Raw genomic sequence first — 27,922 nt, forward strand, 5'->3', positions numbered from 1 at the left:
AGAGATGGGGATAGATAACCACATAGGTCATGAATGTGTTAGTGTTTGAAGAAAAAAAAAAAACTGAGACTGAGAAAAAAAAATGATATGAGACATGTTTGCAGGAAATTTGAAGTGATGTGAAAGTGGAGAACAAGGGAAGGGGTGAGAGAAAAGAGAAAGACAGAGAGAGATGGCGAAAACAGATAGTGAAAGGTGCATTAGGATTCTGTCCGCTGCTTCTCTCGCTGACTCTGTCTGTGGGTGATTAGCTAGTGATGGGGCTGTCTTGAGATCCACTCCATCTTTTATAATAGGAGTCTAATGGAGGAGCTGCTCACTCTACTTTCTAAATTTCTCTCTCTCGCTCCTTCTGTCAGATATGCTCTTGAACAGGTGCAACATACCCGAGTTCAGCCTAAAGGTATGCAGCTTTTGCCCTTGTGATGAAATAACTAAGTACACAAAGACAAATCAAAATACATTCACACCCACACTCAAGTTCGAGCACCCACACCTCGGTTGCAAATCACAGCACAACTCTGCTGTATTCTCTGTGTCACGCAACAACACCTCCATCCATAATAGATTACAAAGAAGACAGAGAGTGACGAAGGGTGCTGAGAGTGGAGCTCTTTGTGCCTTTTGTCTCCTCCCTGAAGTAGCAGGAACTCATCTGACAAATCTGCTTTACATCTAAGTTCCCAATCTCCTTCTCATCCACCAAGCACTATCTGGGGCACCATCAAGTTGTATTGGTCCAGGGTGGATCTGATGCTTAATGGAGAAAGGCAAAACGATCTCACTCTGAAGTGATTTACTGGCACGAGACACAGTGTGCTGCCTTGGTAATTGAGCTAATGTCAGAGCAGTTTATCACCCATCTCCATGGCCCTTTCTTTGGCGAGTACAAATAAATTCTTTATGTATGTGGAATACAGCACTGCTGCTGTCATGGGTTTGAGCCGGATGGGATATTATGAGTACATGTGAAAATAAAGCCATCTTTGTTTCTGGTCCATCAGTTCTCAATGTTGACAACTTATTATATTCCTCTATCAACCACCTCAACAATCAAATCTTTGCTTCTCCTATTTACTTCCATCATGTGCCCCTGGTAATTTACTAAACCCCATGTCTCCCTGCCTTCCCCCTCCCTCCCTCAGTCAGTGACTTCCTTCCTCCCAATTAGACAATCCAATCGTTAACAGCTGACAACCGCATTAAACCAGCATGATTTCTGCCATTAATGTGCTCAGGCACTAACTAGACTGGTGTGATTATTGGCGAGGAATGATTGAAAATCCCATTTTTGGCTTCTGATCTCTGGGGCACTACTTGCCGGGAGAGATCGTATAAGCAGAAGACACAGGTCTCCCGTGTCAAACACCCACACTGTTTGGAGATGGTTAAATTATTCTTGGATGTGCTTGTAATGGGACCCATCAAACAGACACAAACACAAAAGCGAGGAGTCTGTGGAGGTTTAGTTAAGCCCTTTTTAGTAAGCTAATGAGCTTAATGTGTGATACTGATCAGCAATCAGAGGAATCCAGTCCACGTGCATGTGTGCTTGTCAAAAGGCTGGGGGCTAAGAGTAGACCAACTACTCTACCCTCTCTCCTTGCTTCCCTTTACTCACCAGTGGGCTGAATGCGGAGCTGAGTCTTATCACTCTGCTTGCGGGTCATGGCAAACCAGCTCTCATCTGCGTCCTGAATCCACTCAGCAGCCTGGCAGTAGAGCAGGCCCTGGTCCATGGGCTGAAGCTTGTGAATGGTCAACCTGTAGGAAGTAGTACTGGTTTTATCCAGCCTGAGGTCCCCCGCTGCCATCCTCTGCCGATACGGTCCCCCGGAGCGCAGAACGAAGTCCCTCGACAATGTGACCAGCTCCTGAGGCGGGGCAGCTGCATCCTCTGGCGATCGAAGGTACCATCCAACTGACAAGTGAGTGTGCTGTATTGTGGTCCGAGAAACTTCACAGGTAAGCTGTAGTGTGTCGCCTTCCACCTTGGACAGAGTCTGGGCTGGAGCTGTTACTATCAACGAGTCAGCAATGACTGCAACAATAAAGAAAGAATAGGGAGAGAAAGTTAGCAATGGGGATGTAAGAGCAGCTTAGAATAAGTCATTTTGGAAACAAGTGTTGTCCCTTAAACACCACATATATATAAAATCCTCAAATATCATGTAATGATTTTGTTGTTAAAGGTAGACAAATAGCCACAAGAAAACAGACGTGTTATAGAAGAAGCTGGAGGTGATTCAAAATCCGATGGACTCCCCACGGTGAGGAAAAGGTGTTAATGCAAGCAGGAATTTGTTCGGAGGAGACTGCCCTCTGTTTCCTCATTTATACATGACTTCCACATGCCACTCTGAGTTGAGGGCATTTTCTCTATCACACACAGCCAGATGCCTCCAGACACCCCTCAGGAACTTCTCTCTTATAATATCCTATATGGTTTAGCTGAAGTAAACATAACAGTTCTACACTTGTAACTTAAACCTGTACTCTTTCTAAAAAAGCATTTCAAATATTTTTGATCCCACATGCTAAATATACTGTACAGATATCCAATTTAAACCGCTGTAATAAGATTCAGCCCTTCTGTCTACAATTGAAGTGAGAATAGAGGACGGACATCAAGCCAGATGGTTGAAAACAGTGGAGATGAGAAAAAGGGGGGCAGTAAAGTGCACGGAAGCAACAAACACGAAGATGTGATAACTTCAGAAAACAGGCTGGAAACACTCCACATATCGACAGAAATAAACATGTATAGTTTAGCTTAAGAAGTATTTTTGGATGTAAACCAGAGTGCCGCTGTATATCATTTATACATGTTTGTGTCAGTGTATATAAGGTGTTACATTACTCATGCTGTGAGGACCTAAATCTGACTACATACTGTAGTGACTACTTCATACAGATGAAGATTTTAAAACCTCATGCATTCATCTCTATATCGTGTATATAATACCCAACTTCAATGCAGTCACGTATGGGACAAACATATACTCATATGTGCATATATTTACACGTAAACAGCGCCTAAGAAACAGAAAACATCAGTGTTTACAATGGACAGCAGTAAACCATTTAAGCCAGACAGGGATAAAATGAATTGAGTGAATAATGGCATGAGAAGCTTTCTTGCCATGCCATAACAATTGTGAGTCCTTCTTGGAAGCCAGAAAAAGGAAGTGCTTGTGTGGGCTTATGCTAGTGGAATGCTTTCTCAAGATGCTTGGCTATTTTGTCTCTTCAGGGACTGTCACAGTGAAGATCAGCGTATTTGAGGACTGCATAGATTTACTATAAAGTACAAATCTTTATGCACGGTCTGTGCTCTCAACTCACCTGCTACAACTCAACACATTACATGCAGGACAGCAGCTTTCAATTCATGCCTTATTCTGGATGTATGCAATTGCATTCTACATAAGAATTTATGCCATCGCTGTATGCCATTAACTTTGTCATTTCTCCCTCCCGTAGTTGTGCCTCCTCCACCTCTGTCTCCCTCTCTCTGTTCTCCTCTGCACGTATCCTTCGGCCTTAAAGCTGTATATCTCTAAAGTGCAGTTACTGGCTCTACCAACCTGCCCAGTGTTTCTGCTGCTTGTTGTTGTTTTTTATTGCCTGCTGTTCTTTTCTTTCTCCTCTTTCCACTCACCCCAAGCGGTCGAGGCAGATGGCCGCCCACTATGAGCCTGGTTCTGCTTTAGTTTTTCTTCTCCACTGTTGCCTAGTGCTTGCTCAAGTGGGATTACTGGGTTTTTTATATAATTCTGTATACAGTTATATTTTGTAAGGTAACCTTACACTATAAAGTGCCTTGAGATGACTTCTGTTGTGATTTGGTGTTGTACAAATAAATTTGAATTGAATTGAATTGAATTGAATAAGCTGTATTTCTATGTCTCTGTGAAAGAAATAGTAACATTGAGAGATGGGGATTGCAGGGTTAGACAGACACCACCAAAAACACTAATGAAACAAACAGGGAACAAAGGCAGAAAGATAAAAAAGGGCAACAGAGGAGGCGGAGGGAAGAAGTTTGACATCTGGTTGCTAAAGTTTAACAAGATACTTAAAAAAAGAAACAATGATCAAAAGAAGTGGCAGGAAATAAAGTGAGTAATCGGTAGGGTCGGACACTGTGGAACTCTTAACAAGATGCTGCATTCGGGAGAAATGTATAATAAGTCCAGGCAAGAACAAACTGCTTCTTGTGATAGTTTAAAGTAATTTTAAAAATACTGACAATGTCTGGTCAATTACGTCCACTTCTCCAGTACATCAAGTGCTTGATAGGCAGTCTGGCAGCAAGGGAGGCAAACAAATGACTAAATGCAAATGAAAAAAATAAATGAAACTGCTAGGTGATAACTCTTTATTATTATAATTTTCTAACTTTCTGTGGAATTATTTTTGCCATGATATGATCATGTTATTGGTCTATAACTTAAAGTGATGATTCAGAAAAATTATTGTGACAGAAATATTCAAACATATTACCATGCTCTTTGTTTCTCTTAGCCTAATATTGCTCTCAGAGCATCACAGGTTTTGGCATCTAAACTCTGATTTCTCTCGATGGACCTGGTGTTGCCAAGTTCTCTCACTCTGGCTCTCCAGTCAACACTGACTGAACGGCAGCCTAGACTTACTGTTACCACAACAACACACCTACGCTACAACTTGCCGTTGCCATAGCAACCCTCCCACGTGATGCTGAGGGTCTTTGAGAACAGCCAGGAGTTACTATAACAACTGCACCCCTCCAACACCAACTCTATTCTGAAACTGTCTCCAGTCCCTCTATAGAAAAAAAAAAAAAATCAGGAGCTGATTCTTCCTGCCCCTTGGCCTGCTTCTTACAGAGATATTTACCACTTGGATTTCAACTCAATTCCTCTGGACCAATCAGATTGCTACATACAGATGTATCTGGGAGACAGAACCAATCATATTACACCAACCAATCTCAGCATTTCCAAAGGTCAAGCTGAGGTTGTAAACACACCAAGATCCTCCAAATTGCCCCACTGACCTCAATCTGGGAAGGATTAAGAACAGCATGAGATGGCATTCTTGGGCACAAACTCAAAAGCGAGTGCACACACACACACACACACACACACACTGCTGTGTAGACACTGTATTGACTTATCCTATCTTAACCATAACTGCTGTGTGCCTAATAACAGTGTTACAAGAGTATTAAAAGACAAATCTGGGGATATTTGGGGATGTTTTCCTTGAAGTCAACCAAGCCCCAAATGATTTATTCTACCAGTAGGTGCAGCCAAAACCCGATATAGTGTAGGCATATAAGTGGAAAATGCAGTTGTTATTCACACATTTTTTGTGCATTTCTTGGTTACGACAAACATGGTCATGGTAGTTGATAAGTAAATCTTAAATTAATTTAATCTATATTAAATCTGTAGCAAATACTTGGGGCACACAAAATGTGTATCACTATCCAGCTGAAAATAGTCCCTACCAAAATGGAAAAAGATAAAAAAAATAAAAAAAATGCTATGGTGCAGTGCTCAGTTGTTTTAGGAAATTTCTAATTATATAGTATTTCTCTTAGATTTACATCTTCATTAAGAATGAATGTTGTTACAGGCAGTCACAAAGTAATGAAGGAGAGGTACTGTATCACAGTAGTGTTGGTCTTCTCACAGGATTAGTTGACAATTACAGGACCACCCACAACAGTATTAAATGATCGATGCCCCCCTGCATGATTGATACACACGAGCACACGCGTTAAAATTTGCTCCTTTGTGCAAACAACGGATATTATTAATATCTATGTAGTTTTAATAAACCTAATTAATTTCTCTCCCTAACCCGCACAGAAGTGCCAGAAAAAGTGCTACGTTGATGGGAATGTGTCCATTCACTACATTTTTAGCATATTTAGAATCACATTTAGTCATTTCACCAAGCTGCAAAAAAGCATGTGTTAACTCTGACTAAATGAGCTAAACAATATACTACAGACTTTATGCCGATTTAAGCTAATGTTGGTTATTTGTAACATATTCATAAATATAAAATAAAAACATTTTACAGATGAACCCGGTCATTTTTCACATTTTCAGATAGAAGGAAAAATGTTATTCTGCTTTTTTGACTGATACAGAAGCTGTCAATCCTTTATAAATCTTTAAACCTACTCTCTTCCTGCTCTACCTCATCTGCAATTTTTGCTTTCATCTCTCTCCATTCCCGATCTTCTCATACTCTCTCAGCCCTCTGAAGTGAGCGACGGTTGTCATCCCTCAAGCTGGCCTTTTAAGTCCAGTCACACAGAGATAGAAGTGTGGGGGACATGAGGACGTAAAAACTGAGGAAAAGAGATTTCACAAACACAACACCCAAAGTGAGAAAGACGCTAATTTCTGAACTCTGATCTGTACATTTTGCATGCACCCAAACTTTAACATCCCTCAGCAGTGCATGAGATGGCTCTTGAAGCTGCCTCTGTTTATTTCTCTGAGATTCTTGTGGTTGCTAAATCAAGTCTTAATTTGAAAATGTCAAACATCTTCCACTGGCAACCGGCCAGTCAAAATGAAGCAGTAGATATCAAAGGTGTGTCAATGGGAACATTCATAATGAGTCTTTTCACTGACATATGTGAATTAGTTTGTGCCTGCTGGCAGTTTGGTGAGGATTTAACAGAAATTCATATGAGAGCTGGTTGGAAGACCTTAATAGCTACACTGTATATCCAATAGCATGTAGACATCATATATATTTGTTGTATGTGTTTAATCTACCATAATATCCTGTTGCACAAGATTTGAAAACCGACCCCAGGGGGGGTTGCATGCATCAACAAAAGCATTAGTGAAGATGGATGTGAATGCTGGGCAGAAAAGCTCAACTAACAGCTGGCAAATAAAATTCAATTCAAACATGTTTGATGTGATTGAGTTTGAGAATGTGCAGGACAGTCTTGTTCTTTCAAATCACAATGCAAAAACAGGAAAGCATGTTATTGTCGTATTACATTAAAATATTGTTCTGTTTTGTACTATTACGGTTTCCATTAGATGGAACTAAGAGCTAAAGCCCACAGCAAAAAAAAAAAAAAACACCTTCAGGCAAACTTCAGGTGTGCAGCAATGTTCTTTTTAGTAAGCAGCAGCTTCCTTCGTAGTGTCCTGTCATAGACACCCTGCTAGTTCAATGTTTTACCCACTGTAGACTCATGAACACAGATGGTAGCCAGTTCTAATGATGCCTCCAAATCTTTGGCTGTCACCCGGGGTTGTTTCTTTACCTCATTAAAGAGTGTTTGTTGTGCTCTTGGGGTCATTTTGACTGGCCGCCTACTTCTTGGTAGAGTAGCCACAGTCCCAAATTGTCTCCATTTGTAGATTGTTTGCCTAACTATAGTGAGTTTCTAAAGTCTTTGACATCACATTGTAACCCTTTCCAGCTTTATGTAAATCAACAATTCTTGATCGTAGATCCTCTGAAAGCTTCTTTTGGTGAGGCATGGCTCACATAAAGCGTATTCTTCTCAAAAAGTTTGAGTGTTTTTTGTCAATCAAAGCTCTAGTCCACATGTCCAAACAAATTTTCTTTCAGATTTTCTTGCTACTGTACCTTTGGCCTGTAGTTCATGGTATTCTTCACAGTACTACTACCACCTAGTACTGGAGATGTTCAGCCCCAGCCGACATGGTTTCCACTTTTCAATGTGTAATAGCCTTAAGTGTTTGCCTGTGAGTTTGTGTGTGTTGCTGCAAAGCAAATGGACATTTGGCAAAGCCAGTAGGGTAATTATTGTTAATTACTCTGTGAAAGTGAGAGCAGTGCTGAGAGGAAAACAGAGCAAGTGGGCGATCCTCTGCTCCACTTCATGCAAATCCAGCGTCATCACCAAACACTTACTGACCCAGGATGCATCCAACATATGCAGGCGTATCAGGTCAGGACGTAATAGAAAGAGAGATAAATACAGAAACTGCGCCTACACCTGCGTTTCTCATACTTATTATCCATTATCCTGCCCATTCACATCCTCCACTCCTTTGTTCTTCGCCTGTGAGAGCTGTTGAGTTAGAATGAGGGATGAAGGGGTTCAACTGGAAAATTGGGAGAGGGCAGGTTAAAGTAGGTGGAAGAGGAAAGATGAGGATGAAGATTAAGAGGAAAGGGAAGAAAAGAGAAAAGATGAATAACAAATGGTAGTGCTCTTCTGCCTGATATAGCCCACAACGGCGACACTACCCTCCCTACTCACACACCCAAATGCTTGATGATTCTTGTGCAGGAAGTGGAAAAACCACATCAGTGAGATTATTATTATTCCGTTTGTAGCCTATATATAGGTAGTTTACTTGTCGCTCCAACTTTAATACCCAAAATTCATGCAGGCACCAACAATAACGCAAATCTGGCAAACAGCAATCAGAGTGAGCACTTTCTCAGGAGACAAGCAGATCTTCAAACAAAACACCACGAGCAACCAATAAAGCAAACTCTCACAAACTGAGGTCTATGCACCATCCCCAAGAGCTTGTACTGATAATAAGGACAGAATACATAGTAAAACGAGAAACGAGAAGAAGGGCAGAATAAGGATCACATCTCGCAGCCAGAAAAGATACATGTGGGAGCCCTCTTTAACAAAGAAGAAAGGGGTGAGAAAAAAAAGAAGATGGTTGTTGAGTTGGCGTGGGATCTGGGTCCACAGCAGGGGGTGTATACAACACAGGCACATGATCAGATGAGCTTGGCAACTAATTGAGTTTAAGATGTAAGAACAACACTCCATCTGTGGGTTTCTGTGATTTCACATATTTATGTATTATGTAATGCAAATATTGAAAATGCTGTGTGTTGTATGGGCATGTCAATATATTGTCTTTTTTATATTATTATTTTGCATGACAATTATTTGCTACTGTTAGTCCTAATCCTCATCAAGAATTTGCCTACTTCTTTAAGCCCAACCCCTGCCAATCTCGAGATTTGGATACTCCCACATATAATAAAAAATAAGCAAATGCATTCTGCACATGCTGCTGGCACATGACATAGCACACATCACAAAACATAAAATTAAAGTGAATAGAGCTCCCTCATGGATTGGCCCATTTGGATTGCCCCATTCTTTGATACCTGGCTCTTTTGGAAACATTAGCTAATATCCGATATTACACTTTTTAAGTCAGAGCCCAGACCTTAACCCAATGAGGATGCTGTGTTATGACCTCAGAGCTGTTCACACCAGACGTCCTTAGAATATGTCTGAGCTGAAGCAATTCTGTGAGGAAGAATGGTCCAAAGTTCCTACTGGACAATGTGCAGGTTTAATCCACAGGTAAAAGAAGTGCTTGCTTGAAGTTATTGCTGCTAAGGTGATACGGCCAGTTATTGAAAAACTGTTTCACTTCTTTTTCCACCATCATTTTGTTTGTTTAATCAGTGTTTTCAATAAAAACATGACAGATCATTTTTGTATTATCAGTTTAGAAATATTGTGTTTGATGATATTTGCGACTTTGGTAAAGATCATATCACATTTCATAACCAATTTATGCAGAAAACCAGGAAATGAAAAATCCGATGTTCACTCAATTTCTCTAAATAAATAACTGTAAATAATGTTCAAACTGGCACCCTCATATATATTGACAAATGTTAAGTATGTGGATCACAGACCACTGATTCACCACATACCTCAATCATGTCACCTCACAGTTTAAACTACAGAATGTATAAAGATTTTCAGAAAACTAATCTGTTCAATTGAATTTTTTTTTTTAAATCTATAGATCTCTTTCTTAATTGTTTTATCTATACGTTGCCTTTTAAATAAAGCACTCTATTAGTTGGATGTCTTACCACTATCTCATCTGATCAAAGAGGCTTCCCCCACAGTACTATCATAACACACCATAACCAATATTGTAAAAATGTGAAAAGAGATAAAATAGAAATAAGGAGGGATAGAGGAACAGGATGAGAGGATATTAGAGATCTTACAGATGCTGTTATGAGATTTTCAGTTAGGAGCTGTGAGGCCCTGTGCTAATGGAGCATCACTCTAAGTGTGTGTGTGTGTGTGTCTCCTGTGCTATAGCACAGAGGTCACAATGACTGAAAGGAAAAGGCCTCTTCATTTAATAAAGGTGGTCTCTGAAGCATTCTTTCCTGTCTCCTATGCCACCATTCTTCTTCAGACTCTGTCCCATTTTTCTCCACACAATTTTCTCCTCAGTTGAGCTTTATTCCATCTATGCAACCCCCTCCCATCCACGCCTCCTCTCTCCACCACATTATCTGGTGAGTTTCCTTTTCGTTAGACAAGTTGCTTGTCAGCACCCAATTATCACTTATTCTGTTTTTCTCAGCCTCCTTCCTCCTCCGGCATGCCTCATGACTGTCTCAGAAGCCAGGCAGGCACATTTTATTGAAAGCTGATCCCTCTCTAACCAGCTTGTATTTTACATGTCAGTCAGACAATGACCCCCTTTTTATCGTTGGGGGTCATAAAATGAGTAAAAGTAGTAACATCTGCTTTCTGTGTGTGAGAGGAAGAAGGAAAGAGAGGGAGAGAGAAACAGAGTCACCCCACCGGGTACTACAGCTCATTATACCTAAAGGTAGAAGGAGAGGCACATCAAAATCATGCAGTCTCTCTCTCTCATACACCCACATAAACACCAAAACACATATACAGCCAAGCCTGGGGGGACAGCTGCTCTCTGACACACACAGAGTAGTGTAAGTGACTGAGGTACTCCCCTCTGCTCATCCTGCAGAACTATGTCTCAGCTGTACTGGTTCGCTGAATTACACAAAGGCCTAAAGGGTGTACTACTTATTAACATTACATTTCAGTATAACATACTTACCGGTAATGGATAATATGTTTTAGTGACCTATATATGTTCTGTGACTTTAACAGTAAGATTTCAATTGCATTATTACATCATGTTTTATCATTTCACATTTCACTGTTCATTCAGATAAAGATGTCCGAGTTGCTTTTTCATCATTTACTATTCTTTGCTTGTTCTGTGCTGAATTCATACCATATTTCTAAAGTTACGCTGAAATTCTTGCATTAAGTTCGCTATAAACAATACACAATGTTGTGTTGTGCAAACTGTGACAAACTTACTATACACTACCTGAGGAGTGTTGCACAAAATCAAGATAAGGGATTAAGCTGGGGTTTTTCAGCTAACCCAGCTGAATTTAGCCACGACTTCCTTGTACAAAACCAGGATAAATTAAACCCAAGTTACCATGTAGATGTAGTCTGTGCAGCCAAACAGGGATTTTCCTGTTTCCTGTTTTCCTTAGTTACATGACAGCAGGTTAAATTAAGCTGAATTAAGTGACTATGGAGAGGATTGTACCTTCCAGACATTCTATGGTGTTCAATAGATATGTTGCATTCTTTTAGTTATACTGCATTAAAATGCAGATATATTCATCATTAATTTAAACATGCCTATGTTTTTTTTTTTTCCAATCATTTTCACAATCATTCATGTGGGTTCACAATTATGGTTTCAATACAGTTCATGATGAGGGCAATATGTAGTAAAAAAAAACATCAAAACAACAACATAAAATACAATGAATAGATTAGATGGTTTCACACTGTGTACAAGTGTTTGCAGTTAATTTTCACGTTAAATCTCTCGAGTAAATTCACTTCTACTGGTCACATTTAAGTAGAAGTGTACAACTGTTAATTAGTGAAAATGACAAGTAACTCCTTCAACTATAGGCTGTAGTTGTGATGGTTTCTGTGGAGCACTGGTTGTTTACTATTTGTGGAATACTTCAACATTCAGTCAGATCGCTACCATCTGCCACGCTTTTTTCTTGCCGTTTAATTATAGCGAACGTATTTCCATGTTTCACCTTTTCATATGTCTCCATAATAAGCTGTTGTTCAGCTGGAGAAGTATGCTGCACCGGTCTTTTCCATTTTTAATCAGTCATTCTGTGATCGACACACGTGGTTTATTTAAGAATGCCGTAATTTATCCCAGCTATCTAACTCTGGCTTGACTTAGCTGCATGTTCTTATCCCGGCTCGGTAAACATGCAACAGATTAAGCCAGGATGTGCTGATCAGACTAGGTCAAGCCAGCCATTTTCAGTTATCCTGCATTTTTTAATTCTACTTTTGTGCAATGCCAATGTTGGATTTACAACTCACTAAGCTTCTACCCAGGGGGAATAAATAAAATTATAAATTATAAATGCTGATTTTAAATCTTTCTAATGAAGGTAAACTCCAACTTTACTTTCATTGTTATAGTACCAAATTAAGCAGCCTGTTTTTTTCCAGGAAATGCCCTATAGATAAATAATTAAATAGCCTCATACCAGCACCTTTCAGGTTTCACTATGATTCACTGGATGTACGTGTATGTGTCCAGGTTTTGTCACTGAACAGCACATGCATGGAGGGGGGGTTATAACAAAAGGAGAAAGTGGGAGAAGAAAAGAAAAATGGGCAGCGAGTGAAGGAGTGGGCTTTGTTATTGTAGCAGGAGAATGGTGACGTGGAGTTAAAAGGCTGAATGTTGTGATAAGAGAGGCATCCGTGGTGAAGAAGCAGCTTTCAAATATGAGCCGCTGTTTACACAAAGGCAGAAGAGGTGGATTTAATTCCAACAACAACACGCATGAGGACATGAGATGCACACACAATTACACAATATGGCGCTACCTCTAGCTGAGGCCCAGCCAGGAAATGATCCTGAGTGAGTACGTTGGGAAGATGGAGAGTAAGCGGGAGATTAAAAGGCAAGGCGTGAGAGGAGGGGTAGTCTGAAGAGAGGTGGGAGTATGAAAGACAAATCTTCCTAAGAGCGTTTGAGAAGAGCTCTGTGCAAAGCTATCGTTGACTGAAATCCTTTAGAGCATCAAAGATTTACTCATCATGCCTAAACACATGAAATATTTCTTCCAACTACACATCCGCCACATTTAGGATCACCCTTCCTCTTTTCTTATCTTCACCAGCTTCAGACCCACTTTCTCCATTTTATCCATCAAAAAACTTCTTTGCCATTTTCCACCTTACAGTACACCTGCTCCTGTATTCATGAAGCGGAAACTCTGTGTGCAAGAGAGAAAAAAAGAAACTACATACAGACATCACACTTCTATGTGTGTGTGTCTGTTTGTCTTCTCAATCACTGCTGTCCTGGAGGTTGTTAGCACATGTGCAGGGTTGTGCTCCGTCTGCCAACATCAGCACAAACATACAGCCAAGAGTCATTACTACTTACACGCACGCACACACTCACACACACACACACACACACACACACACACACACACAGCCTTGCAATAACCTGTCTACCTACAGGCACACAGAAATGCACCACGCAGGAACACAAACACAACATGTACAATCACTTGCATGCGTGCACCTTCCCTCTTGCCCACTGTAAACAGCATTTATCAAGTATATTGTAATTCTAATATTACTGGAGGTGCAAGTATTAAAACTAATAAGCTTCATCCCTGTGCTGCACTTAGAGTCTCTCTCTCATTTTTTCTCTCTATACCCCTTACAGGAACTCCTGCCATCCTTCTTCATCCCTCCCTCTATCCGTTGCTCCAGCCCCAGATGGTAAAGCACTGTGACCAATTAAAGACTTCCCTGAGGATAGAACCAGTTATAGTCTCTGCCATCTGACCATTTCTATGTGTGTGCACATGTAAACCTCACAAACCATACTGTGTTTTCATCAATCTACAAAGCCCTGATTTTCGGCCAGTACCACATGCTTTTACCTTTAAAAAAAAAGGTACACGGCACAAGTCCAGGAATACAGTTATAGCTAAAACCCTTTGTACTGTGCACAGCCACACAATTGCACAAGTTCTAGAGTATCCAATGATTAGAGCACAGTGCAAGGCAGGGGTTGAGTGGATAGCAACTAAGGGAGGTGGGCACTGCTCAATCACCAGGCACCCGTCCAGCATGGCAGCAGATGAGGGAGCAACTGTCTGTCTGAGCTGCCAACACTGAGGCATATGCCATGCCCACCCCACCCCCCTCATACACACAACACACATACACCCATTTCTCTACCCACATCCCACAGTGGCCACCCTGGCATGGGGGCACAGGTGGCCGCATATGTCTGCTGTCTACGCCTCAGTCAGCTGAGAGGGAGGGATAAGCCATGCCTTTGTGTGTGTGTGTGTGTGTGTGTGTGTGTGTGTGTGTGTGTGTGTGTGTGTGTGTGTGTGTGTGTGTGTGTGCGTGCGCATGCATGCCCACATGCATGTGTGCAGAATGTCTGTACACAAAGTCGAAAGTCCTTGCTAAAGCCTTTTAGATATTTTCTGAGTGTGTGTGCATTATTAGATTCTGTACTACAGATTTTAGATAGCGATATGTCCCTGAGAAGGAGCTTGAGGGTCATCAGCTTGCTTGCCTTGGTGCTGCTTCACCAAAATGAGTTTAGCCTCCCAGGCTTTGCTGCACTTTTACTTTTCAGTTCTACACCAGCAACAGCCCGCGGCTGGCTCTACAGCCCACACTCGAGTACATAAGACGTTTTAACTAAAACTCAGTTTCCCATTGCAAATATTGAGGCGGTGATTAGCATGCTAATGAGGTGGGTGCAATACTAATCTTTAAACTGGTATCAGTAGAGAAACGCACACCAATAAAGAGGCGACTGGTAATTTCCTTAAGAGTAACTCCAAGCTGCATCTCGTATGGTGGAAACTCATTGCTTTACATTAGAACACTGCGGGATAACAGATACAGTATATCTGATGACACTGACCACACCCATGGTCACTGTTCTTAGCATTGTGCGTAGGTGTGGTTTTCCGCTCCATTATAATTTCATGCACAAAACCTGCAGCAATTAAACAAAACAGTGTGTGCCAACAGCACAGTAAACACTACATACTAAAAATGAAAGGTATCAGATTGCCCCAGCCAATGCAAAGAAGCTGTAAGATGATACCAGTGAAGTTTACTAGAGCATTTTCATTGCATGCAATAAAGACTCAGCCAACAGACATTTAACATCATATCTACTGCTTTCTGCTCTTTATTTAATAGGGTTTCCTGCTCTTGCTACCATGTACGAATTCACAACCTATGTTAGGCACCAACAAATAGCTGGTTTTATAATAAAACTAATTTTCCTGGGTGCAGTTATTAAACAAAGTAACAGCTGTTGTATATAGATACTTGAATGAGTGCATGGGTGCAAATATCTGTGGATGCTCTCTACATAAGAATGTGTGATGATTCTGGTGTTTCATTCTGTCAGCATGGGTTACCAGATGTACATCTTGAGCCAAGAAAACCTCCCGTCCCTGTGTTCAGATGAGGCTTCAAAGTACCTGTCAAGATCAAACAATGCTGCAGCAGCCCGAGTATCCTCGGCCACACTTGCTACCACATGGAGGCTATTATACTGCAAGTTCCACTCTTTACCAACACACATTTTAATGACATCAACACAAACACTCGTTAGCACATCCGTTCCCATCCATATTCATGCTGAATATCATATTCAAACTGTGGCTGTGCTCTGTTGCTCTCACACAGAAGAGGCAGCGGGCCCCTGAGGGGTTAGCGCTTAGCTAAGCTAATCAAACCAACTAGTGGAACAGTGGTGCATCTTTAGCCTATTATATAAACATTTAAAAACATATACAGTCAACGCACACCAACATACACACACACACGCACATTTGTTTACATATTAAATCCTTTCTCATTAGCCTATCTCAGTAGTGTGGGCGATGAACTAAATGCAGAGCATCTCTGACATCATTTATATTTTCACCAGGGCAACAGCCAGAATTTGCTATATACAGTGTACGCTTCGAAAGTGTGTCTGTGTGCTACTAGGCTTAATGGTAACATTTTCTTAATTGGCCTGCAAGAGGCTGGGCTAAAACATGATGCTGCCTCATCTGGAGGTCTTCAGAGGTCCACTGTAGCTGACACCTGCTCTGGGACCTGAGTTGGAATGGATCCAAATTCTTTTCGGTCTAATGGACTTGTGTGTTGTGAGTCTCTAGGCTATGCATCTAATATCTTAGTAAATGCTGGCAAATCCCAGCTATCGTCAGTACAATGTGTTATTTGTGGGTTGTGAAGAGTGTGAACTGTGAAATGCAGGGGGGGGGGGGGGATGAAGCCTATTGCGTCTGCATTAAGCCTGCTTGTCAAGGGTAGTGCATCATTCTGCTGCCATCGTTGGCCTTTTCTCTCTATGTGTTTGTGTTATTTATCTATATGAAAGAACAGCAAAGGGATCAGGTCTAATTTTCCTCAGGTCTTTTCAGGGCCTGTCCTACTATGCTTGGCTCCCTTTTCAAAATGTGTTTATATATATATATATATATCAGTGACAGGTCCATTTTGGATCAGGTCTAAAACTTCTCATATCTCATTATCTCCTGTACTTTAGCAATGTACACAGTTTATTTGTCAAAAATCCAAAGTACTTTGTGAATGTATGTGTTATAGAAGGCAGCTGTCTGGGTACTGTTGGGTACCTTGTTTGGATTTAGACCCTTTTGTGAAAAAATTACACATCTGAAAAGTTTATTTATTTATTTATAATGTAGCTTCTCCTTCAAAATGCTTCACTTCTAAATTGAATGCAATTTCACTGCCCCAGCTTTGAGTACAATCTTTATGAGGCCCTAGGTTTGGTGTAAAAATGTCTAAACTGGAATACATTTTATTTTTACAACCCACCCTCCAATGCCCAAACTGCAAGTTAGTGCGCAAAAGTTTTAGGCATTAAAACTAAAGTGAGAACATTTTAAATAAATGTGATGAATATTTTTTTTATTTATGAATTAACTTCATACAGTGCAGTAAATAATACAAATAAATAAATCTGTATTTGTGACCATCCTCTGTGGGTTCTTCTTGTCACTGAATGTAGTTCTTTACTACCCTGGCTGTCTGTTCGGACTCATTGTCATGCTAATGATTTAATCTGGGGACAATCAGGTCCCACCCTAGTGGTACTGCATGTTGATGGATAGGAATCTAAAACCCCCTAGTGTCTTAAACTTTTGCAGTGTTGTTCGTACCATATACAGCCTGGCCTACAGGTCTATAGAGTATTAAGGTGTCTGATTTTCCCCATTCAAGAGCACTTTTTTATTCATAGTTCTACACTTTCTATTCTGCAGTTGTATTGTCAACCACAGTGATCCACTGGGTTGTTAAAGCTCTCTTCAGTGATGTTCAGTAGAAAGCCTGTGTTCCAATGGGAGCACTACAGCATTGTCCCTCTCAGACTCAATTATGGGTGCAACATCTGTCCTGACTGACGGCTCGCTACAGCGTGTGACTGCAACTGTGTTTCCCATGTGTATGTAGTATGCGCGTGTCTGTGTATGCTGGACGCTAGTAGCAGCACTGCCTGCTAAAGTAGATGAGATGTGTGAAGAAATGGCAAACCACACATAGTGATAAAATATGTTTGGAGTCCTGCCTGGTCGTCAGCTTAAAGCCAGCATGTGCATATACGCATGCACCAAAGAGAAGGGAATGCAATTATAAAATAAACTGATAAGTTATGAAATGGCAAGAGAAATGTGAGCAGCAAAAGCTAGAAGCAAGGAGAGATGACAGAGATAAAAATCTCCAGTCGCACGCAGGCCTAAGCTCCCAATCAATACCAACAGAAACAGAAATACAGCTTCTCTTGTTTATTTATCTACACGCCCTCTCCTGTATTCACATTTCCCTCCAGTAAATCTTACTACATCTTTTCATTGTCCCCACCCAGCTTCACCCATACGTAAAGGAATCTTACAACCATTTTTCCTGCTCCTGTCTTTATTTAAATGTTGGTTCTTTTGCTGGGTGCTTCAATCACCCTCATGGCTTTCTTCTGTGATGAAACTCAACTAACAGCTGTATTGACAAAACCATAAAATCAGATGAGAGCCGAGGAGGGGACTAGACAGAATAAAATCTGGAGATCTGGATTAATGGAGGAAGCAGGATTCAGTTGGGGAGACAGCATGGAGAAGAGGGAAACGAGAGGCGGGTCTCGGTGTCAACCACCGCAAATGATAGAATGGGAGATGACATCCCCCCATTCGGTCTATCTCATTAGGTGAAGTAGACAAGTGCAACTTGGCAGCGCAGACCCCCTTGTGAAAAGAAACGCATGGGAGAGACACAAATCAGACACATACACATTCACAAGTCTGAGCTCAGCAGAAGCATGATTCAGCCACTGCTGCTTTGTTTATATGTTTAACGGTGCACGGCATCAGCTAAGCTAAGAAAAATCAGCAACCCTGCTCTTTGTCCGCTTCGCAAATGCTCATGCATGAAGGTTGCACACGTGCAGAAATATACAAAACAAAAAGGAGATTACTGCATTTTGACCTTGGGTCAGCATTGGTTCACTGATTACTAGCTTGGAGCAGGGATACTTCTGCATGTGAAACAATTCTTTTTCCCACCACTGAAAATTGAAGAAAAAAAAATGTAGGCCACAAATACAATGAAAATAAAACAACTGACTGCGAAAAATGTATTATTTGCTGCAGCATGTTTTGAAAATGATTTGTACAACAGTTTCTTTTATCCTTAATTGAAATTCCTAGGTCTCCTCTCTTGCTTTTTCCTTCACTTTCGTTCTCGGTCTCCTCAATTTGTGCTGCTTAATTGTGTTCAGAACTTGTGTAGCGGTTAGTAACTGCATTAACCTTAGGAGTCACATCAGGCACCGACTATTTAAAACGCCTCCCTATAGCGCCAGATGTATTGTGGGTAATGCCTCAGGGAGGTGTAACCAATCACATTGGAGTCGAGAGGAAGAGCTCATTATTTATTGGTCACACACTCTATTCAGCATCGCCCCACTACCCATTTCCAATACTGCTGCTTCTGTCCCCATTCTTCTCTTTTCCAATTTCCTCATTTCTACCTTTACGTGCCATCCATCTCACTTTCTGTCCTTCAAATCCACTCACCGTCAAACTTAATCTTTTCTAGTGTCACACATCTGAAAATGGACGCCGTCTTCCCTTCTTTTGGTCCAGTGGTGGCGAATAACAGAAAGGAGTGAAAATATTTCCGTTTGAAAATGTATCAAGGCTTTGGCTCTCCAGCTCCATTACTACAAGACTGGGATCGGATGACTGCTGCCAAATGTGTAGGCTAGAATGTGCATATCTGCCAGCACGGTGACTCCTTTGGTGTTTTCTATGACAGCGAGGGTATATGGGAGCTTCATAAGTAAGAGCAGTGTGATACTTGTCTCCACAAGGGCTTGTTGTTCTGCTAGCTGTTGGACTTCACACGCAGGCTGGTGCGTAGGATGAGGACAACCATGATGGCCATGTCAGGCTGCTGTCCTTTTCTTCTGCAATCTGATGTGTAGGAGGAAGTCAAACACACACGTGCAAAGAAAGAAACCCCACAAAACACACACTCACATGGAACCAATTTAGCTTAGTCAATCATGAAGATCAGAGAATGGAGAAGCACACGGAGAAAAACTACAGGAAGGTTTTGACCTCCAAGATCTTCACAAGATCCAGCCTTGCAGCCTTGGAGGCTTAAGTTTTATAGCTCCAAGGCTCCAAGGCTGCTCTAAAAGAAGGCAAGCATGGTCTTTAGTTAAAACTTTGTTATAAGTCAGGAAGTTTGATTACCTCAGAATAAGAGCCAAATGAGCACTCGTTAATCAACAGCTATTAAAGCTTAAGTAACACAGTGTGTGGGACTCTTATGTTTTTGGTTGGTTGGTTTTGCTGATGCACTTGTTACACATGCTAGACTATATTCTGATTAATAAAGGATCCATCTACCTTCAAGTGCATAGATTTCATCTTATTCTTTGTACAGCGGTTAGCAGGCCTTTGCCAAGTTTGCTGTAAGGTGAATAAAGGCATGTCTGTGTCTCAACTCGTTGTTAATGTTACGGTTAGCACTCTGAACAAACTTTAAGTGGGAGAGCTGCATGTTAGAACATAGATGTGACCGTTATAAAATCTTGTCCAAATAGCACTATTTACTGTCATCCAGGTCGGTCAGTTTTTTTTTTTTTTTTTTATAAGCTATTTAGGTCTACAAGGTAAAAAGACACTGTTTTTAAAAGTCAATAAATATATTATGTATCGATAGTCAATGAGAAATCATGTTAATTACAATCATAATTATGATTTCTGACATAATCAAGCAGCCTAAGTCAGATATCCTACCTTCTGAACCAAAAATAAGAAGAAAATAACAAAAGAAATCAACTCAAACCCTTCCCTGTATTACAGAGAAATTATTTTTCTGCATCTCTGCGTCACTCCAGAATTTAGAGGACATAATCCAGAAATTGTGCCGTGATGCCCAATTATTCTTTTCACATGTGTAATATTACCACACTGCCAAAGGCCGAATTGGCACTTACACAGTGAACAGAGCATTTTCTCTATTCACTTGCTACATTTTCATTTGATTAATTTACTACGGTGCTGTTCACTCCCTTCAAAAAAAAAAAAAAAACATCTCCAACATACAAAGAGAAGCAGAGATCATTTTTCCAGGTAGTAAACCACATGCACAGCTGGTGGTGTCCGATTCTGTGTGACAGACAATACTACACATTAAAGCCCAGCATCACAGTAGCAGGGTAAACAGTGTCCAGGTGCACTTCTGAAACAGTTCTCCTCCTCAGGCATCATGTATTAAGTTCCATATTAAAACCCTCCCCTGATCTTTGTACAGAAAGGTGACTGGGTGAAACACTTTCCTGTGAGTAAGTCTTAATGCTTCACTCTGGGCACAGATTATGTGCGTGGTTGTGTGGTCTTTTATCCCTACAATTAACCCAACACCCCACTATCAGACAAGTACACCGACACATTTCTTCTGTCTGCCCTTTTTCATCATATCCTTACTCCCATATTCCCTGTATAATACTCTCCTGTGTTTGTCCTTTAACATCACCCTTGGAACACATACCCTTAAAGGCAGCTGGATAGTGTAGTAGTAACATCGCTGCCCTCCATATGGAAGACCAGCATTCGAGTTGTGGCTGTGGTAGGGGTAAGGGTCTAGTAGGAGACCTTAGGCAAGACCTCTTTATACTTACCCTGCCTTTGCCCGGTACCTTGTAAGTTGTTTTAGATAAAAGCATCTGCCAAATGGCTAAATGTAATGTAATGTAAAGCTTACCCTGCCTGCTTTTGTACCTAGTAAGTCACTTTGGATAGAGCCATTTGCCAAAATGACTAAATGTAAAGGCAGTATCTACAAATAAGAGAAAGAGGCGAGGCCTGATGAATTGAGACAGACAGATGGCAGTATGAAAAACAGGGAAATGAGGAAGAGTAGAGGGCTGAGTGGGGGAGCAGGAGGAGGCCAAGGTATTGTTTGCCCACAACAGTTGATAAAGACATGCTGCTGCTGCTGCTGCTGAATCACAGAGGGAGGGCAGAGAAAAGACGAGAGAGACCCTTCTATGTACCCACGACCTCTGAAACTGGGTTAAAATGTTAGACACACAGGAAGAGGCTCAGATAACAAAGTCTCTCAACACCTCTGCTCATGAACTCTGTCCATGTCCCTCTCACATACAGATCTATAAATACTGTGTGCTATCAGCAGTTCTGTTTTACTTTGCCCTGTGCCTCAGCCTTGCCCCACATTCAGATCATACTACTCGTGCTTGAAATTACAACTGCTGAGGTCCTAATAATAACACGTTCTGAATGAAAAACCAAGGCTATTGATCTGTTGAGTGCACAATAACTTTGAGAAGCACAACCTGACCTGATGCTGACCAAAAAGAAAGCAAACAAATATTGATATTTTCAGGTCAAAGTGCCACACATGGGTTCACTTGGACACGCTTGGTGATGAATCAGTGAAACTTAAATGTTTAGCTAGTAAGTATCTGGTGTTAAAGAGTGTGTATCTGAGTGTGTGTATGTGTGTTTGTGTGTTTGAGTGGGTGGCTGGATGGATATATGAGTAGACAGGGAGCGATAGAGGGGAAAGCTTGTTTTTTTCCCACCCAGAACAGGTGAGACTCAACTTGGCCCTCATTTCCTTTCCCACTCCTTCCAAGAGGTGCACAAATCACATTTCTGGACATGTTCTGATTATAACATTTTCATTTCTGATTGGACCAACTCTCATTGATTGGATTGTGATTAAAATAATACCCTTAATTTACTTGGAATTACAATAAATAATAACAAAAATCTAAATGAACTGTAATAAAATTATAAAACAAAGTGAAGTACAGCTGTCGTAGTTATAACAACAATCGGATTGCAAGCTCACAGAGCCTTAAGCGTACCCTCTATACTCCTCATGTTACGTGTAGAAGAGGAAGATTAGTTCCTTTCTCTGGTAGAAGTGAAATTCTCTCTTCTACTTCACAGCAGTAGCAGCCTTTGAAAAAATGTCCTCCGACGTGGTTTAAGTGGCCGGATAACAAGCTACGCAAACACAGTATTTAGGGTGTTTTGCTTCCACCATGCACAAGTAGACCTTTGTTGTGTCACTCAAATAGTCTGTTGCTCCATTTCCATTTATAATAGCTGTTCCACCATGGTAAACCAGTGTGGCACTCCGTTTTTGTTTTGTTATGGCTTAAATGTTAACTGCAGTGAGTGAGAGGTTTTCAGGATGCTAAACTGACTATGACTGTGTTTTTTAGATGGCTGTAAGCACACTGTATCTTCTTAACAAATGTATTTTCATTTGTTTAGGAGAGGAAAAAAGTGGTATCAATCCACTCCTACTTACAACAAGACATGAAATGTACAGTGCACACACTACAGGAAGAAGCTCAATATGTACTAGTAATTCAAAGCAGTGCTGTACTGTTACTGGATCATGAGGCCACGTTTATGTGAAACCCTCCCAGTTTCACTGATACCATTATTGCAGGATGATACTGTACCTGACTGGTTCCTTAAAGGTAGCGGGATTTATACACAAAACATGTAACATAGTATGTGAGAAACCGGGGAAACCAGCAGCAGTTTTGCCCTGGGCCCTCTTGTGATGTATTAATTGTTGGACAGGTAATTAGCTGGGGATTACCATTCATGGGGTTTATCGGCTGATTATGTTTGGTGGGTTATAGATGGATTTAAATTCAGTGTTGAATTCATCTATACAGAAACCTCTGACTGAGGCTGGACTTGTATTTAACAGCTATAACATTGACATGTGGTTTATCAGTACATTGACTGTTTACATGTGTGCATGTGTTTAGAGACTCACCAGTGAGGTTGGTGCGTGCGCTGTAGGATCCCAGGTATCGCCCATCCGTGTTGGGTGTGTAACACTCAAACAGACCCTGGTCCTTGGCCTGAACTTTGGTGATGTGAAGCACAGCAGAGTCACGGCTCAGCCTCTCCACATAGATCTCTTTACTGTTCACTCTCTGGGCGTACACAGCGTAGGCATAGTTCTGCTGAGCCGTGCTCACAATGCGTATTTCCCGGTCAGGTGCTGATGGCAGGTACATAGACCACTCAAAATCCTGCTCCACACCTTCTTTGTATCCCGTCACATTGCACCAGATAGTCACATGGGAGCCCTCGGTACGTATCAGCGGTCCACTCTGCACAGTTACAATTCTCTGAGCCACTGCAACACCAGCTATAGACATAGGTGAGAAGAGAGAGATGGAGGGGAAAAAAAAGACAAAAGGGGATGGGGTGAAGCCAGGGAGAGAGGAAAGAGAGAACATGGATTACAAAACTGCAGATTAAATATTTAGCGGTGGCAGAGTTTATGCACCTCACATCTCCCAGGAAATACAGAAACAGCATGACATGTGCAGCTAAGCATTCTGGAGAGCATTTACTGAGGTTAAGGTGTGCACATATACACACTCACACGAAACGCACAGTTCTGAACACCACTAACCACTTCGAATGTTCCCAGTAACTCTTTTTAAACAGCCATCATCGAATCATACTCTCTGCTATTACACGCACTCACGTGTTAACCCTTCACCACAAGGACAGCACTGCAGCTGTAACACGCTGAAGCGAGAGGGGCGGCCATCTGGGAGTCAGGAGAAAGGTCAGTGGGAGCTGGTAAAACACAAGTCAGCAGGGCATGTTAAGTGTGTCAAGCTGTACAAGGTACAGGTGTTTTGGATGTGCACAGATTACACATTAGAGCGAAACCAATGCTGATTTACCAGTGCTGCCCGTATTGTGATTTGAAACATTTCTTTCTCAGATTTTGTGTTTCCGGGAGAATAAAAGACAAATCTTTTGTTGTCACACCGTTCTCATTTTACTAAAACCTGTCATTAGTGGACTGAACTACAGTATGAACTATGTTCATAGTATCGAAATAAACTGAGAGCCTTACTCTACAGCAGGTGTTAAACCTTTGTAAGAACTGGTTATTACTAATCTTTACGTTGGTCTCCAGCCTATATTTACGCAACCGACATATGTGAATCTTGCCTCAACCCCGTGCTTGACACACACACACACACACACACACACACACACACACACACACACACACACACCAAACACACACAGTGCATTCACTATTCAGAGAACAACTACAAACATCTCTCTCATTGGGGCCAGAGACAACAAAGCACTTACACATACCCCCCAAATCCAGACAGAGCGACAAGTATGCCGTTTCCTGTGTGCAAAAGCAACTGGAGATTGCAGCTGTGTTTGTGTGTGTGCATGTGTGCGTGTGTGCACGTGTGTGTGTGTGAGAAAGAAAGTCTGTAAGAGGCTGTTTCTGTGGGCACAATACTTGGCATTAATAATTCACCAGAACAGCTTTTTAACTTCAACATCCTCTTTCCTCCATAGTAACATTCCACTACATCCCAACCTTTCATTCATTGTTATTAGTGAATCCATTTACTCCCGTGTTTGTGTGTTCATGCGAGACACGCATGAATCTATGTGTCTTTGCTACAATAAAAGGTTATGTTGTTGAAAAATGAAATCACCTTTGCGGATTGTGCTCACTGAGATGGCACACTGAAGGGAAATAAAAGAAGGTCCATATGCGTTTTGTTCATTTATGACTGAGTTGGGTGAGCAAACATGCATATATGTCTATATTGATCATATATCTTGTTCACTTGCTCTGCTTGGAGTTGTTTGCTTTTGGAGATATATCCCTCTGAAACGCTGATAAAGTCTTTACAAATGTCTGATACAGTGTCCCTCCTTTAAATGGTCCCTGAATTCAGTCACAGCAGCATCGCAAAGTAAAAACTGATTAAACTAATCATTCTTTATGCTTTGATTTTGTGCTAAAGTAGCCCCAAAGGACGAATCAAGATGTAACTTTACCCTTGAATGCTTCTACTTTAAAAAGTGAACTTGGTAAATATTTGTGAAAAAGGGAAAAGGAAAGTTTTTAAAAGAAAGTTTAGCTCACTGAAATGTCACTGAACCCTATAGGAATATCTAACAAGGCCTGAAATGATAAACTGAAATAGCTAGCGAACCAAATGTGTTTTAAAAATTATGTTTGTATGGTAATGTTATTTCCCACATGCACACTGCTTACATTTTTCATGCAACCCTATTAGATTATATAACATCTCCTAGCTTCCTGTGCAAATACAGCCAAGCCAGTTTAATCATGTTAGTTGTTTGCTTTTGTTTATCTGTATGTACATAAAAATGGAACTGCATAAATAATCCACTTTAGAAACTAAATACATGTTATGCGTATTACTCCTCAAATGCCTGCAAGTAGATGTAGATAAATATCCCATGATATGACTAATACAGTTTTAGTTATTTCAACCCTATCTTAGTGGTGGCATCTGTACTTTCTACCCAACCACACTGCTGCAAACTAGTCCCTGGGTTAGTTCCCAGCTATATTGCTCAACATAGTATACAGCTCATCTGTGATCGAAATAAAAGTTGCAACTGTTTGTGAGAATGACACTAATTTTACAGCAAATGAGTCCATGCACACTAGTGGGGGGGTCTTACAACTAGAGTCAATTTTAGATAATTTGTTCTTAATTTAATTTCCTTAAAAAGACCATGATGGGCAACATTTCAACACACCATAATTTAATATTATAATAAACTTTTTTCAAGCAGAGTTTGTGTAAAATCGGTCGAATTTGACTGGAGCACAACAAGAGAGCTATAGGCTACAACCGGTCACTGGCATTTTAAGAAGAAGAGTCAGTAAACATCACTCCACAGTTAGCAAACGGCAAACTGACAGTCAGTCTCCATGAGACTGAAACTGGCTGACATTAGGTAAGAGAAGCAGCCATCCAGTGTGACTCAGACCATAGTTCCCCGTTTTTCTTCATTGTGATGTCAGTGTGCTAATCTGGCGGCACCCAGTCTACCCACATCCAGCTCAGATCAGCTCAGAGCTGTACCGCTGCATCACTGCTTCTCATGTTGCAGCTACTCATCTAGAAACTGCTGGAAACATATTACTCATGCGTCCAAAAAAACCTTACTACTCATACTGTGTTGGAGCTTTCCTCTGCTTGCCTGTCTCCTGTCATCCTCCTGAAACAAGCTGCCTCCTTACTTCTGATTACTCTCATTCCCTTCCTCCATGTTTCACCCATCATCAATCCTTCCCTTCGTCCTTCGTCTCTCTCTGTATATCCTGTCTGTTCTCTGTGCCTCGCGGTTCTCTGCATCTTTTCAGGCAGGATTTAAGCAGCTCTGTGAAACTTCAAAGTGCCCATCACTCTGCAGGCTGTTTGGAAAGGCTGACAATGACATACCAAACCCTGCAGACCATCAACTGATTGCTCTATTCCACCATCCTTCCACAATAATCCTTTGCCCACAACCTTCCCCACTTCTTCACCTCTGGCTGTGCTGCCTCGATTGCTGAGTGCCCATATTTGCTTAACAAGGCCTCAGATTTTCTATTATTAACACTCATCTCCATCTCCGCGTACCGCAGATGCCTTTCTTGCTGCCACCCTAACTTTCTCTGGCTTCCCTCTCCTGCGTGTCTTCGTTGCAGCCAGTTGCTTCCCACACAGTTTGTTGACTGGACACAGGAAACATGCGTCCCATGTCAGTTGATGATGAATAACCATGGACAGGCTCTCCAACTGACCTTGCTGTCGGCCAGCATGAGCATACAGAGCAATGGGAGCTGATGACAAACGCACACCAATGCTTACACACAAAGCTGCAAAGAGGATTATGCTAAGTGGAAGGGGGTTAAACACTAATCCAATCATTTGTGGTCAGTATCTTATTCTCAGTGGAAACGGCTGCAAGTCCACTCGCATTCATGCCTACTACTCTCATCATCACTCTTCTATGACACATGATAATTATACACCTAGAAAGGTGTATAATAATAACACTGCAGGGTGTAAGTAATATAGAAGACATTCACAGCAGAGCAGAGGTGTGCTAATGTGAATATTTGAGCTGCCAATCACCTCTTCTCACATTGCTTTCATTTCTAATTACATAAACACACATGTACTACACTCCAAAAGAGAAAACCAAAAAGGCAGCCTTATCTCAATAACGTATGCCATCGATCCTTTGTGATGATATTAGTGACACCTACTCACACGCAAATTGTCTCTCTCCTACTGTATGTTGTCCCCACTTGTTACAGCTACAATATGCAACTTAAGCTGCCACAATGAGAATTAGACTCCACTCAGCTTCACCCAGCCCTCCCTCTTCCTGCTCTGCTGTACTTAGTCATATTCAGACCAGAGCTTCTAGTAGACATCATTATGAAATCCCAATAAACGTTAGAAAGCTCTCAAACTTATTAATCAAACTGAAATAATTGATATTCTCAAACTAGTTAGAACGGTGAGCCTCGCTCAAAAATTGCTGGTAGTGTTGTTCAATGACATGTTTCTGTGCAAACTAAATTTGAAATGATGTCTTTAAAGTAGACAAACTGTCT

At 41.2% G+C, this 27,922-nt stretch overlaps 1 protein-coding gene across 1 annotated transcript in view; it reads right to left on the reverse strand.

The window, feature by feature from the left end:
- igsf3 (immunoglobulin superfamily, member 3) overlaps window positions 1–27,922 on the reverse strand; it is a 66,019-nt gene that overhangs the window by 24,700 nt on the left and 13,397 nt on the right. The window contains exons 2-3 of the mRNA XM_026376081.1: window positions 23,264–23,644; window positions 1,622–2,041 (exon numbers count right to left, since the gene is read on the reverse strand). Coding sequence (XP_026231866.1) covers window positions 1,622–2,041; window positions 23,264–23,644 — 801 coding nt within the window. The remainder of the gene's footprint in view (window positions 1–1,621; window positions 2,042–23,263; window positions 23,645–27,922) is intronic.

Source organism: Anabas testudineus, chromosome 21 (genome assembly GCF_900324465.2).
Source record: "Anabas testudineus chromosome 21, fAnaTes1.2, whole genome shotgun sequence".
In the NCBI taxonomy this organism is placed as follows: domain Eukaryota; kingdom Metazoa; phylum Chordata; class Actinopteri; order Anabantiformes; family Anabantidae; genus Anabas; species Anabas testudineus.